Genomic DNA, 14,458 nt, shown 5'->3' on the forward strand with positions numbered 1-14,458 from the left:
ACAGCCATCAGCATGGCATGCGTGCTGAAGATTTGAGCACTTCAGTGAGAAAATGCAAACACTCTATGCCAGACCAGCCCTGCTATGACATCGAAAACCCCCACCAAAGGAAAAACACCCCGGGAAAGTAGCCAGGAAAGGGAACCGCCTCCCTGAAACAGCCTGCGAAAGGCAATCCTGATTCAGCCTATGCTGAAACTATTCCCGAACACCAGCCAGGAAGTGCCTTCCTTCAGGGTGCTCCACTGCCCAGCAAACCCAGATCTGCCTTTGCGGAAGCCAGATCTCTGGAGATTCAAGTCCTGGAAGGAGTGGGTTTGGAAAGGGGCTTCCCTGCTCTTGCTCTGCCGTTTCTGGGGATCCATCAGCGGCCAGGTCTTCCAACCCTGCCTAGCCAATGCAAACACAAAAGCTGGTGGCTGCACTGCCGGCACATTTACTTATACACACGCACACACACACACACAACACAACACAAACCACACTTACACATACATACCTTTCACCCTCCATTGTGTGAGGCCCAGCAGGGGTGGCAGCCGCTGAACTGTGCATGCACCGGGGGTCCTAGCTCTGCTCGCGGTTTTCCCAGCAGACTAGCGGGAGATCTGATCAGCAACAGTGATTCAGCATGGCTGCAACTGAAGCCTCCTCCCTCTCGATCCTCCTTCCTCTGACTTACTAGCGGCAGCTTCTACCGCAGAAGCAGCGGCAGCAGAAAATGTCTTACCCAGAGCTCCCTGCAGCCCTTTCAGCTGCTAAAAGCAGCAACCCACTTGCTCCCCCTCCCCCGCAGGCTTGCTGCTCCACTGTCTCCTAGGAACAGTGGCAGCTCCAGCAACCCAAGTGCAGTGCCACCTTTCCAGCTGCCTCTGCATCTGCCCAGGCATCCCCAGCCCAGGCAACTAGCCCATCCCAGGGGTTCCTGCCTCCTCTGTCTAGGCTGCAAAGAGTCGGGCAGTTCCTCACTAGCCTGAGAAATACTGGCCCCTACAGTCTCCCCTGCCCCCATAGGCTCTGAGTCCGTCAGCCTGGCCAGATTGCTGGAATGAGGAGGCCCCTCTGTGGCCTGCAGTGGAGTTTATCCACCTGAGGAAATTCACTTATGGGTCACAGTTAATGTTCTAATTCCTCCTCCCAAAATCCATAGTACCTCTGAGTGTCTGATAGATGTAGGGATGTTAAAGGGAAAAGAGCCTGACAGAGCTGAGAAGAACACAGAGAGAAATTAGAAATTATAAAAAGAGGTGGTAAAATAAGTGAAACTAAAACAAACCCTATTTTAACGCAGAGGCCAAAGTCTATTGCAGTAAAGCCATCACAATGAATACTACATACATTTATTGCCCTATGCCACACTGAAAGACCACCAATTTTATAGCACAATCCTCGGGTCTATCATATTGGAATCTGAGTTAAGCTATGGCTCCAGCTAGTAAGTTTCCCACAGAACCCCCATCTCCAGCCAAAGATCTCTCACACCCTGTAATCTCCAGCTGCTGAGTCAATTGAGACTAATTTAACTCTCCCGTCCTGGAGACCCTTTTCCAATTGCAGCCCTTTAGTCTTTCTGGGAGGCAGTGAAATCCCATGTCTTCATAAAACCTTTCCTAATGACACCAATGAATCAATCACCTCCAAAATGTCAAAGACATTGTCAGGTACAAAATGTATTGTCCTTACTGCTCATCTCACACCTAATATATTGTCTTGGGTAATTCATTATTTATATATTTCGTCTATCAGACTAAAACAAAGTATCATGGAAGGCAGGGGCCAGTCTGTGTCTCCCAGCCACAGCCAAGAGGCTTAAAGGTAACTGGGAAAATTAGCCACAAAGACTGGTTCAGAAGCTTCCCCGATGCTTCAGAAAAATCAGACATGAGTTTCTCTATTCTGGGACCTCTTAGTGTTGCACCTGAGCTTTTCAGGATCCACACTAGTACTCACTAGCTGAGTGACTTTCCTAACTAGCCTTTTCCCCACTCTGGACCTCATGCTCAGTCCCTCATGCACAAGGTAGTGTCAGACCAGGCAATCTCCTTTCAGCTCTAAAATCAACAGGTTTCTAAAAATATTTTAAACGGCCCATTTTTCTTCTTGATCTGTGTGATTGTTTGACAAGAAATATTTACTAATGTCTTATAGAGGGGCTTCAGGGAGGATAACACAATGCATGTGAAAGTACAGAGATACCCAATAAATTTCTTTACTACTACACAGCTCTGAAACCATAGAGGGGAGGAAGGAACACTGAGGTAATAGAAACTAAAAGTAACTAAAATTTCATATAGCCTCCTGAATTCAAACTGGCTAGGGAGCTATTCTCAAATATTACCTCTCTTGACCCTCAGTGTCCTCTTAGATGAGGCCATTACCCAAACTTATTCTTTCCCAAGTGTGAAGAGGGCTGGGTAATTTTATTTACACCCTACAGATCTGAATCTTCACTTCTTCCCTTCATGACAATACTCAGATCTTTCTCCCTCTATGTCCCTTCCTCCTTTAATCAGCCTTATGGCTCTGCTCCAGATATTTCTTCTTGAGGTCAATCACAGGGACTACAAGAAGCTGAATATCACAAATAAGGAAACAGGACTCAAAATCCATGCCACAGTGCAGACATTCACCAGGAAGCCAAATAGGTGATTCATAAAAGGGACACAAAAGAACATACCTTCTCCTTTGTACATACCCACATTCATGTCTTCACCATACAGGAAAGGGGGAAAATGCCATATCTAACAAACCAGAGAGAAAGAAAAAGGTCAGAAAAGGATATGTATAAGGGCTGAGCACAGACAAGTTTCAAAATACAACTATTAAGAGCCAGTATAAAAATCCTACAGAATTTCCTTTGCAACTTACTTTTGCAATGCTAACCAATGTCACTACAATGTATGTGTCAAAACCATACTACTATCACCTGCATACCTTATTCATTACTCACTATTCATGAGAGGCAAGCGCAACAGAGAACACTCAGAGAAGGCCATTTAAAAAAGAAAGGTCATCTAGCAAAACCATGGGCAGAGCTAAGCCAAGAAGCAAAGTCTCAAGACTCCTGGCACAAAGTTCCTACCCTAACCTTCTCTAGTTTCAGAGCTACATTTTACATTTTCTACCTTAATATCCAAATGTTCTCTGAGCTCACCACAGCCTGAACTTGTTTACTGTAGACAAATTTTCCTGACTAGACTTCAAATAACTGACAGTTTCTACTGGATTCATGCAATAGACATAGAGGACAGTCAAAGTAACCGAAGTAGTGTCTGCCTAGAGGAAAAAGCCTCATCCTCAGATTGCCCAGTAATTGGTCATTTGTCTATCTTCTTTTGAAAAGTTTCTGTTCGTGTATTTTGCCCACTTTTTTTTTTTTAATTATTTTTTTTATTTTGGTATATTATGGGGGTACAGATTTTAAGGTTTCAATAAATGCCCATTTCCCCCCCTCCCCCCAAAAGTCTGAGTCTCCATCATGACCAAAAAATATGGAACGCTTCACGAATTTGCGTGTCATCCTTGCGCAGGGGCCATGCTAATCTTCTCTGTATCGTTCCAATTTTAGTATATGTGCTGCCGAAGCGAGCACTGCCCACTTTTTAATGGGGTTGTTTTTCCTTGCCGATTTGAGTTCTTTGTAGATTCTGGTTATTAGCCCTTTATCAGATGTATAGCTTGTGAATATTTTCTCCCATTCTGTAGGTTGTCTATTTGCTGTATTGATTATTTCCTTAGCTGTGCAGAAGCTTTTTAATTTAATCAAGTACCATTTATTTATTTTTGTTGTAGCTATCATTGTCATTGGGGGTCTTCTTCATAAATTCTTTGCCTAGGCCAATAACTAGAAGAGTTTTCCTACATTTTCTTCAAGAATTCTTATGGTTACATGTCTTACACTTAAGTCTTTTATATATCTTGAATTAACTTTCGTGAGTAGTAAGAGATATGGATCCTGTTTCATTCTTCTGAACATGGCTATCCAATTTTCCCAGCACCATTTATTGAATAGGGCTTTTTCTCCAGTGTATATTATTGTCTGCTTTGTCAAAGATCAGTTGGCTGTATATGGATGGTTTTACATCTGGGTTCTCTGTTCTGTTCCATTAGTCTATGTCTCTATTTTTTCATGCCAATACAATGCTATTTTGGTTACTATAGTCATGTAGTATAGTTTGAAGTTTGGTAATGCAATGCCTCCAGATTTGTTCTTTTTGCTTAAGATTGCTTTTGCAATTCAAGCTCTTTTATGGTTCCAAATGAAACGTAGAAATATTTTTTCTAGATCTGCGAAATATGACATTGGTATTTTGATGGGGATTGCACTGAATCTGTAAATCACTTTGGGTAGTATGGACATTTTAACAATGTTGATTCTACCGATCCATGCACATGGTATGTTTTTCCATTTGTCATCTGTGATTTCTTTCCTAAGTGTTTCATAGTTCTCTTTGTAGAGATCTTTCACCTCTTTGGTTAAGTATATTCCTAGGTATTATATTTTCTTTATAGGTATTGTGAATGGCATTGACATTTTGACTTGACACTCAGCTCGACTGTTATTGGTATAGAAATGCTACTGACTTGTGTACACTGATTTTGTAACCTGAGACTTTGCTAAATTTATTTGTCAATTCCTCCTGGAGTCTTTGTGGTTTTCTAGATATAAAATTATATCATCAGCAAAAAGTGATAGTTTGACCTCCTCTTTCCCAATTTGGATAACCTTTACTTCTTTCTCTGGCCTGATTGCTCTGGGTAGGACTTCCAGCACTATGTTGAATAGAAGTGGTGAGAGTGGGCACCCTGTCCTGTCCCAGTTTTTAGGGGGAATGCTTTCAACCTTTCCCCATTCAGCATGATATTAGCTATGAATCTGTCATATATGGCTTTTATAATTTTGAGAAATGTTCCTTCTGTGCCTAGTTTGTTGAGGGCTTTTATCATGAAAGGGTGCTGAATTTGGTTGAATGCTTTTTTTGCATCTATTGAGATGATCATATGGTCTTTGTTTTGCTTCTGTTTACGTGGTGAATCACATTGATTTACATATGTTGAACCATCCTTGTGTCCCTGGGATGAAGCCCACTTGGTCATGGCGGATTATGTTTTTGATATGCTATTGAACTCAGTTTGCTAGTATTTTATTGAGGATTTTTGCATCTATATTCATAAGGGATATTGCTCTATAGTTTCCTTTTTTTGCTGTGTCCTTTCCTGGCTTTGGTATCAAGGTAATACTGGCTTCATAGAATGAGCTGGGGAGGATTTCCTCCTTCTCAATGTAATGGAATAACTTCTGCAATATGGGTACCAGCTCTTCTTTTTAGGTCTGGTAAAATTTGGCCATGAAGCCATCTGTTCCAGGAATTTTTTTGTTGGAAAATCTTTTATTACTGTTTTGATCTCTGTTTGTTATTGGTTGTTCAAGAGTTCTAGTTCCTCCTGATTGATTCTTGAGAGGTTGTATACTTCCAGGAATTTGTCCATTTCCTCTATGTTTTCTAGTTTATGTGCATAGAGATTTGTATAGTAATTTGTATTTCTGTGGAATCAGTTGTAATATCTCCTTTTTCATTTCTGATTGAGCTTATTTGGGTCCTTCTTTTTCTTTTCCTGCTTAATCTAGCAAAAGGTCTATCAATTTTGTTTACCTTTTCAAAGAACCAACTTTTTGTTTCATTGATTCTTTGTATCGTTTTTTGTTGTTGTTGTTTTCTATTTCATTTAGTTCTGTTCTGACTTTAGTTATTTCTTTTCTTCTGCTGGCTTAGGGTGTGGCTTGTTCTTCCTTTTCTAGTTTGAGATGCAAATTAACACCACAATGAGACATCACCTTATCCCTATTAGAATGGTTTTTATTAAAAAATCCAAAAACAATAGATGGTGATGTGGATGCAGAGAGAAAGGAATGCTTATACACTATTTGTGGGACTGCAAATTAGTACAACCTCTATGGAAAACAGTATGGAAATTCCTCAAAGAACTAAAAGAAGACCTACCATTCAATCCAGCAATCTCACTACTATGTATCTACCCAAAGGAAAAGAAGTCACTTTATCAAAAAGACATCTGCATCCTCACCTGCTCTCAGAAAAAAAACGCCTGCACTTGAATGTTTACTGCAGCACAATTCACAATTGCAAAGATGTGGAATCAACACAAGCGCCCATCAGTTCATGAGTGGATTAACAAAATGTGGTATATGTTACCATGGAATACTACTCAGCCATAAAAAAGGATGAACTAATGCCTTTTGTAACAATTTGGATGGAACCAGACACCATTGTCCTACGTGAGGCATCTAAAGAATGGAAAAACAAATACCACATGTACTCACTATTAAACTGGAACTAACCAATGAACACACATGTGCACAGATGGAAGTAAAACTCAGTGGAAATCAAGAGGGCGGAGGGAGGAAGGAAGGGACAAAAACCTACCTAACAAGTACAATGAACACTATCTGGGTGATGGGCACACTTACGGCCATGACCCAAGCATTACAAAAGCAATCCATGTCATCAAAAACATTTCTATTCCCTTAATATTTTGAAATCTTAAAAAAAATGAACACACACACAAAAGGGTAAATTTTATTTTGTGTAAATTACACCTCAATAAATCTGGAAAAATGAAAAACACTGTAGGGTCAGGCTTCACCTAACACCAATAGAATCAGGGCCCAAGAAACAGGAATTTTAATGAACTTCTTAGGTGACTCTAATACACAGCTTGATTTAAAACCACTTAGAACAATAACAAGAGCCTACACCATTATAATCAGACAGAGCAGGGTACAAATATACTTACCAAAATCATGACCACCCTAGGCATGTTACTTTCCAAGCCTCAATTCTCTCCTTTGTAAAAAGGTAATAATAATAGTACCTACCTACAAGGTTGTTAGGTTTGAATGTGATAGTATGCAAAGCACTTAGCAGAGAGCCTGGCCTGTATAAGCATTCAGTAACCATTAGTAGCTATTATTGTCTATGCCAATGCTATCCAATATAGCTCTGTGAGCCCTTGGCCCTGGGATCTAGAAGAAAGTTAATCCGGTTAGGACCTGTCCTATAGCCATTTCCACATCTCCAATGGTCACTATTATCAAAAGGAAAGCAAGGACTAGGTAAGACCAAAGCTAAATTAAGTATCACCCACATCAGTAGCACCAAAACTTCCTCTTATATTCTGGACCACTCACCAAGTGGGACTCTCCCTATAACTGCTTGGATTACCCTCAGAAAGCCAGGCAGAAACTGAAAAGGAACTTGAAGCCCAAAAAAGTCAAAAGGTAAACAGAACAGACTCTTCCTCTTAGGGCAAAAGAATCCATGCCCTGAGTAGATTCCAGAGTATAATCACCCATGGCATTCATGTTGTACTTTTAAGCTTACAAAGTACTTTGTGCCCATCATCTCCTTTGACTCAAAATAACATCCCCTGAATAGTAATAATAATAGCTCCCATTCCTTGAATATTTATTCTGGGCCAGACCCTGAACTCCACACTACACATGGACTCTTCTCATTTAATCCTCACAACTATGTGAGAAGGGGCTATTATCCCTGTTTTAAGTGTGAGGGAACTGATGTTCTGAGAATTACATAACTTGATCAAGGCCCCACAGGTAATAAATGGCAAGGCTGGAATTTGAATCAGAATCTGTCTTACCTCACAGCCCACTATTAGCAACTATACAAGGCAGGTACTACTCTTATCTTATTATCTCCATTTTAGACATAAGCCAACTGAGACAGAGAGAGAAAGCAACTGGCTCAAAACCACCCAGAAGGCCAAGCTCAGTGTAGAATCAGACCCTCAGATGCTCAGCTGAATGCCTTTTTCACCTTACCTCTGGAGAGGAACAATAGCATTTGAACCCTAAAGATATTACATACAAGTGGCATCCAGGCTTCCAAAAATGTACTATTAATATAATAAAGTCCTTCTACCTGGATTCCTCTGGTAACCTAGGTTACCAACCAAGCCTGGCCAGAGACTGCTCTTGGAGAAAGCTAGAGGAGCACCACTGGACCCAAGGGAGTCAAAAAGCCAGACCAACTATTAATATAGCAGCAAGCAGGGCTGTTCACACAGACCAGTACATTGCAAACACTAGTCTCTAAGGATCCCTAAGGATCTCTAAGAATTCCTTCCTCTCTTCAATCTGCAACCCACAACTGGTGCCCTCTGCTGGTAAACATGTGCATCTCTTCACAACAAAAGTGAAACCTAATTACTCTACTTACACCACTCACTTCAAAAGGAAAAAAAATCTGCTTCCTTCCCAGACATCCTATTCAAGAATGAGCATTACTTCTTACAACTTTTCCATAGGTACATGCAACTTTACTTGTTTCACTGTTAAACCAATGATTTGCAATTTTTTAATTATTTCAAGATTTATGGGGTACAGTGGTTGTTACATGGATAACTTGTATAATGGTGAAATCACTATACCAGGGGTATATGCAACTTTATCTGTGTTGATCCTCTCCTCTATCTGCTGCCCCTGCCTCACCTCTCCAATTCTTTCCTTTCTGGATACAAAGAAAATTGGACTGTTTCACATAAAAAAGGTAAAATATAGATGATACATAGGCTCAAAGTCAAGCATAGTGATACATATGGTGGGTAAGGTCAAGTCTGCATATCTAGCAGGTAGAGATAATTGAGACATGTGCATGCTTAAAGTATGCAAAACTTTGCAGGTGTGCTCAAACATTCTGATAAATCTCTACCTTCCTATAATAGCATGCTTATAGTTCAGTCAACTGAGTCTCACCAAATTTCTACTATGCAATGGGCTATACCAGGGAGCTACAACATAAATCTTATATTAATAGAAGGTCAAAGAGCTTACAAGCTGGTTAAGAAAATTACACATAGATACATATAATGGTAAAAAAAAAAAAATAAGAGATTCAAGAAGTGTAGAAAAGGTACTATGGGAACTCAGTGGAAGAAGAAACAACTTTCAAGCTGTGGAAAAACAGGACACAAGGAATAGAAATAAAGTTGAGAACTTAATAAGTTAATAATTCTGTGGGCTTCCTTAAAGGTTATTCATAATTGCAAATATTTGCAACTAGGTAATTTCAATTTTCCATGACTTCATTTTTATAAATTGATTTAAATTTAAAATAAATCTTTTTATTTTTTTTGAGACAAAGTCTCACTCTGTCGCCTGGGTTAGAGTTCAGTGGCATCATCACAGCTCACTGCAAACTCAAACTCCTGGGCTCAAAAGATCATCCTGCCTCAGCCTCCCCATCAGCTGGGATACTACAGGCACACACCACCATACCCAGCTAATTTTTTCTAGTTTTGAGGTCTCACTCTTGCTCAGACTGGTCTCAAACTCCTCCCATCTTGGCCTCTCAGAGTGCTAGGATTACAGGCGTGAGCCACCACACCCAGCCCCAAGAAATCACTTTTCAATCCTACCACTTTAATATACTTAAATATTACATTAAATAATACATATTAAATATTTTATTACAATTTTTATTGTAAATTTACACAAAATTTACCATTTTAATGATTTTTAAATGTACAATTCAGGGGCATTAAGTACATTCTTACTGTTGTATTACCATCACTATACATTTTCAGAACTTTTTCATCATCCAAAAAGAAACTGTACTCCTTAAACAGTAATTCTCCATTTCTATCTCTATGAATTTGCCTATTCTGGGTACCTCACGTGAGTGCAATCATATTTGTCCTTTTGTGTCTGGCTTATTTCACTTAACATAATTTATTTTCAAAGTTCATTTATACTTTTATATGTGTATACACACACACACACACAGACTGCGCATGTATGCAAGAAAAAGGCAACTATATCAAAGGAATAGAAATTTTAAGACAAAAAGCCAGAGAAAAATCTTTTAAAATTCAAATCAGATCATGACACTCTTCTGCTCAAAACTCTGAAATGGCTCTCCACTCATTCAGTAAAAGCCAAAATCCTTACAACAGTCTACACATCCCTACATCACCTGGCCCCTCTCTGACCTCATCAGCTACTCCTTTTCCTCATCTTCTCTCACTGAGAAGAAGAGGAAATTTCACTGAGAAACTTGCTTTTCCTCAAAAAGGCCAGGCACAATCCTGTCTCAGGGCTTTTGCTCTTCCTAATACTCTACCTGAAAAGCTCTCCCCCTAAATATCTATATTTATATTACTCACACATTTCCTTCAAGTCTTTGCTCAGATGTCATTTTCTGAGAAACGTACCCACACCACCCCATTTTAAATTGCACTATTCTCACAGACATCCTGCCTTGCAGCGCTCCCGTTCCTCACTCCACTTTTTTCCACACCACTCACCATTTCTAACATTCTGCATAATCTATTAGGTTGTATTAGCTGACTCTCCTCAGTAAAATCCAAACTCTATGAGGGCAGGGATTTTTGTCTCTTTTTATTCTCTGCTCTATGTCCAGCAGAATCATCAAGCAGAAGAGTAATAAATTTTAACTTGACAGTAGAAAACAGGGAGACACTGAATTTCAGATAATGAAGGAAAACTCATGACAGTTAAGGACAATAACATGCAAATAGCTAGGTCTTCTCTTAGTCTGGTGGTGCCTGGGAAATCAAGTCATTAGAAGATGTGAAAGGGATTTTTAAAAATTCCACTGAAGAGACAAGAGATGGCACACTCAAAGCTATCAAAGAGTTTTAATAAAAGGAACTATTTACAAGGGTGTTGACAAAGTTAAGGGAAACAAGGTTTGCTGAGCTGAAACTTAAGTAGCTACAGGAGACAGTGGTTACCACAAGTCAGGAAAACCTCGAACTGTAAGAGGAGGCCATCAGAGCAGAGACGTGGCCCTTGATAAGGTGTTGCTGGGTATATGTATTTAAGAATAAGCAGGAACAATATCTTCCCCTCACCCTCCAGATCTCATGCTGGTTTCTCCCACTGTCCAGACCCAACATGAATGCAGCCAGAGAAGCGCATATGCAGTTCTTTAGGAGTCAACCTCCCAAGAACAACAGAGCAAGGGAGATAAAGATGTAAAGTGGATCAGAAAGGGCAAAAAGAGAATATCTAGCACAGCTGCTATTTTGTAAAGCTATATTCAAAAAGTATAATACTTCAACGTACTAACAGCAACTTCAACTCACAATGTCTAAATGTTCCTTCTAAATCTCTTCTTCCTGTTCCCAGTGTATCATCATCCTCTCACTCACAGTAATTTTGACTTAACTACTCCCTCTTCCTTATTCTCCATATATCCAACTATTTGACAATTATACTTTCACACCTTACCTTAAATTTCCTTTGTCTATTTCCAATGCTACCTCTTTGTTCACACTCATTCTCTTACCTAGTGTACATTAGCTGTCTTAGCATTCCTGCCATCTGAAACATCCCCCTTATCTACTTCACTCAATGCTATTGGAATAAACTTTGTAAATCATTAATAGTTTCACTACCACTACTGTTACTCAAAAACCTTTTATTTTTGAGACAGAGTCTTGCTTTGTTGCCCAGGTTAGAGTGAGTGTCGTGGCATCAGCATAACTCACAGCAACCTCAAACTCCTGGGCTCAAGCAATCCTACTGCCTCAGTCTCCCAAGTATCTGGGACTACAGGCATGCGCCACCATGCTCGGCTGATTTTTTCTACATATATTAGTTGGCCAATTCATTTCTTTCTATTTATAGTAGACACGGGGTCTGGCTCTTGCTCAGGCTGGTATCGAACTCCTGACCTTGAGCAATCGGCCCACCTCGGCCTCCCAGAGTGCTAGGATTACAAGTGTGAGCCACCGTGCCTGGCCGCAAAAACCTTTAATGATGACTTCCACTGCCCACCAGATGAAGTCCAAACTCCTTAGCCTGTTCCTCAAAGAGCTCAGTAACATGGTTCCAACTTACTTTGGCCAATTTACTTCTTTTATACTTAGTATAAACTAGCCACTTGTTAGTTGAAAGCCAGGAAAGTTTAGTGGGAAGAGTATAATGACTGGAATCAGTCAGACTTGGATTTAACTCCCAGCTCTACCACATCACCAGCTGGGTGGCCTTGACAGTTACTTAACTTTTCTGAAACAAACTCCATCTGTGAAGCTGAGGATTATTGAATAGATGCAACAAGAACACTTGTAAACGTACATAGTATAGCATTTAGCACACAGTAGGCATACTTGTCTACTATGCTCCATGTCTCTATTTGTCCTCTACCTGAAATGCCCTTTCTCCTCCTTCTTCTGAGCCTGATCATTTTTTTAATTGGAGAAAAAGATATATAGATTTATTTTAACATGTATACATGGGAGCCTTCAGAATGGAAACTCAACTCCCCAACCAGGGTTTAAAAGCTTATATACCTTTCTCGTAAAATGGTATGAGACCAATCTTTTAAGGTTAAATGTTGTATCTTCTACAATGTTTTTTTCTTTTTTTGCCAGGCTTTTATTTTTAATTATTACAGATACATAATAGTTGTATATATTTATGGGGTACATGTGATGTTTTGATACAAGAATACAATGTGTAATAATCAAATCCATCACCTCAAGCATTTATTGTGTTGGAAACATTCCAATTCCACTCTTCAGGTTATTTTAAAATAAATAACTTATTCTTGACCATAGTCACCCTATTGTGGTATCAAATATTAGACCTTATTCATTTTATCTAACTATATTTTGTACCCATTGACTATCCCCACTTTATACACCCCTTTTCATTTTTATTCTTCTTTTTTTAGAGACAGGGTCTCACTGTCACTCAGACTTGAGGGCAGTAGTACGATCACAGCTCATGGTAGCCTCGAACTCCTGGGCTCCAGATCCTCCTGGCTGCTTTTCTTGATCTTCCTTCCTACCTGGAAGTCACCTCTCTTCAACATTCACATTATTTTATTTATACCTTCCTTATAGTAATAAATATTTAAAACTTTACAGATACTTAACATGATATCTCTCCAACTAGAGTTGAAGCAGCTCATCCAGCAAGTAAAGCCTAAAGACCAAGTCCTAGTTACTAAGAGTGGCCTATGGAGTACCTGTCACTACTCTTCAAGATAGTTATTTATTCGTCTCTCTTTTTATTATTTATTTTTTTATTTTTGCATAAGAATTTGTTCAGATTATTCATCTCATTACTGTGCAAATACTGTATTGTTGGGGTGAGGGTGAATAAAAATAAGCCTTTTGCTAGTCAGTCATACCTCTTTATCAGGGGCCATAACATTAACATTACTATGTACCAGAAACTATAGTAAGCCCTTCACATGCATTCTTTCATTGAATCTGCTCAACACTACCCTATGTGGCAAGTATTACCAGTAGTCTTTTTTTTTTTTTTAAACATAAAAGGCACTAAGGCTGAGGCCAGTTTATAGATAGTTAACATGATAATTTGTTAGTAACATTCCACTATGATTGCACGACTGCACTCCAGTCTAGGTGACAGAGAAAGACCCTGTCTCTTAAAAATAAATAAATAAAAATGAAAAGGGGTGTATAAAGTGGGGGATGGTCAATGAGCACAAAAATATAAAGTGATAAGGTGATAGATACTCCAATTACCCTGATTTGATTATTACATGTCAATGGTCACACAGCTAGAAAGTGACAGCAACAGGAATGGAACCTGGTCTATTTGATGCCAAAATGTATGTCCTTAAGGGTTATGAAATAGTAAATCAGATGCCCACTGAGGCAAATTACATTTGCAACACAAGCATCAAATACAAAATGCACCTTTCATATGGCATCAAACTAAACAAGTAACCAACAAAGGAGAGAAGAGATTTTAACCAGAGAATGCACATTTGATGACAATGGGACTAATTCCAATTTGTTTGAATGGTGTAAACAGTCTGAGATGGTGCCACAGTGCTGTAAAGGAAAAGATGCATCATTTCAAAAGAAATTTAATTCCAATCAGAATGCAATTTATTTGAAGACAACAACCATGCTTGTCTCACTGCTGTATCTCCAGATCACAGAAGTGTTTTGCACAAACAAGGTACTCATTAACTGATGAAATTGATGGTAAACAATGGGAAATAAGCACACTTTAAATGGCACAAATTTTTTAGGCAAATCAAAGATGGTTATTTAAAATAAAATGGCACAAGTTTACATTAGAGAATTTTAGAGCAGAAAATGATGACACCTATTTCAGGTAGGTTTTTTTTTTTTTTTTTTTTGAGACAGAGTCTCGCTTTGTTGCCCAGGCTGGAGTGAGTGCCGTGGCGTCAGCCTAGCTCACAGCAACCTCATACTCCTGGGCTCAAGCAATCCTTCTGTCTCAGCCTCCCAAGTAGCTGGGACTACAGGCATGCGCCACCATGCCCGGCTAATTTTTTCTATATATATTAGTTGGCCAATTAGTTTCTTTCTATTTATAGTAGAGACGGGGTCTCGCTCTTGCTCAGGCTGGTTTTGAACTCCTGACCTCGAGCAATCCGCCCGCCTCGGC

General features: G+C 39.5%; 1 protein-coding gene and 1 non-coding gene across 3 annotated transcripts in view; both read right to left on the reverse strand.

The window, feature by feature from the left end:
• The window catches only part of KLHL3 (kelch like family member 3), a 127,281-nt gene extending 112,823 nt beyond the window's left edge, over positions 1-14,458 (reverse strand). Inside the window, exon 1 of one of the 2 annotated variants that reach the window (XM_020282163.2) lies at positions 2,678-14,458. Coding sequence is in view for 1 of the 2 variants with exons in the window: in XM_020282143.2 (XP_020137732.1) it covers positions 500-555 (56 nt within the window). In the remaining variant the exon portion in view is untranslated. Of the gene's footprint in view, positions 1-499 lie in introns of both variants that reach the window. The other variant, XM_020282143.2, reaches the window with a different exon arrangement.
• Positions 3,486-3,592, reverse strand: LOC142863403 (U6 spliceosomal RNA). The gene has a single exon (XR_012914171.1). It is a non-coding gene; the product is annotated as a U6 spliceosomal RNA (small nuclear RNA).

This window comes from Microcebus murinus, chromosome 21, assembly GCF_040939455.1.
Source record: "Microcebus murinus isolate Inina chromosome 21, M.murinus_Inina_mat1.0, whole genome shotgun sequence".
In the NCBI taxonomy this organism is placed as follows: Eukaryota; Metazoa; Chordata; class Mammalia; order Primates; family Cheirogaleidae; genus Microcebus; species Microcebus murinus.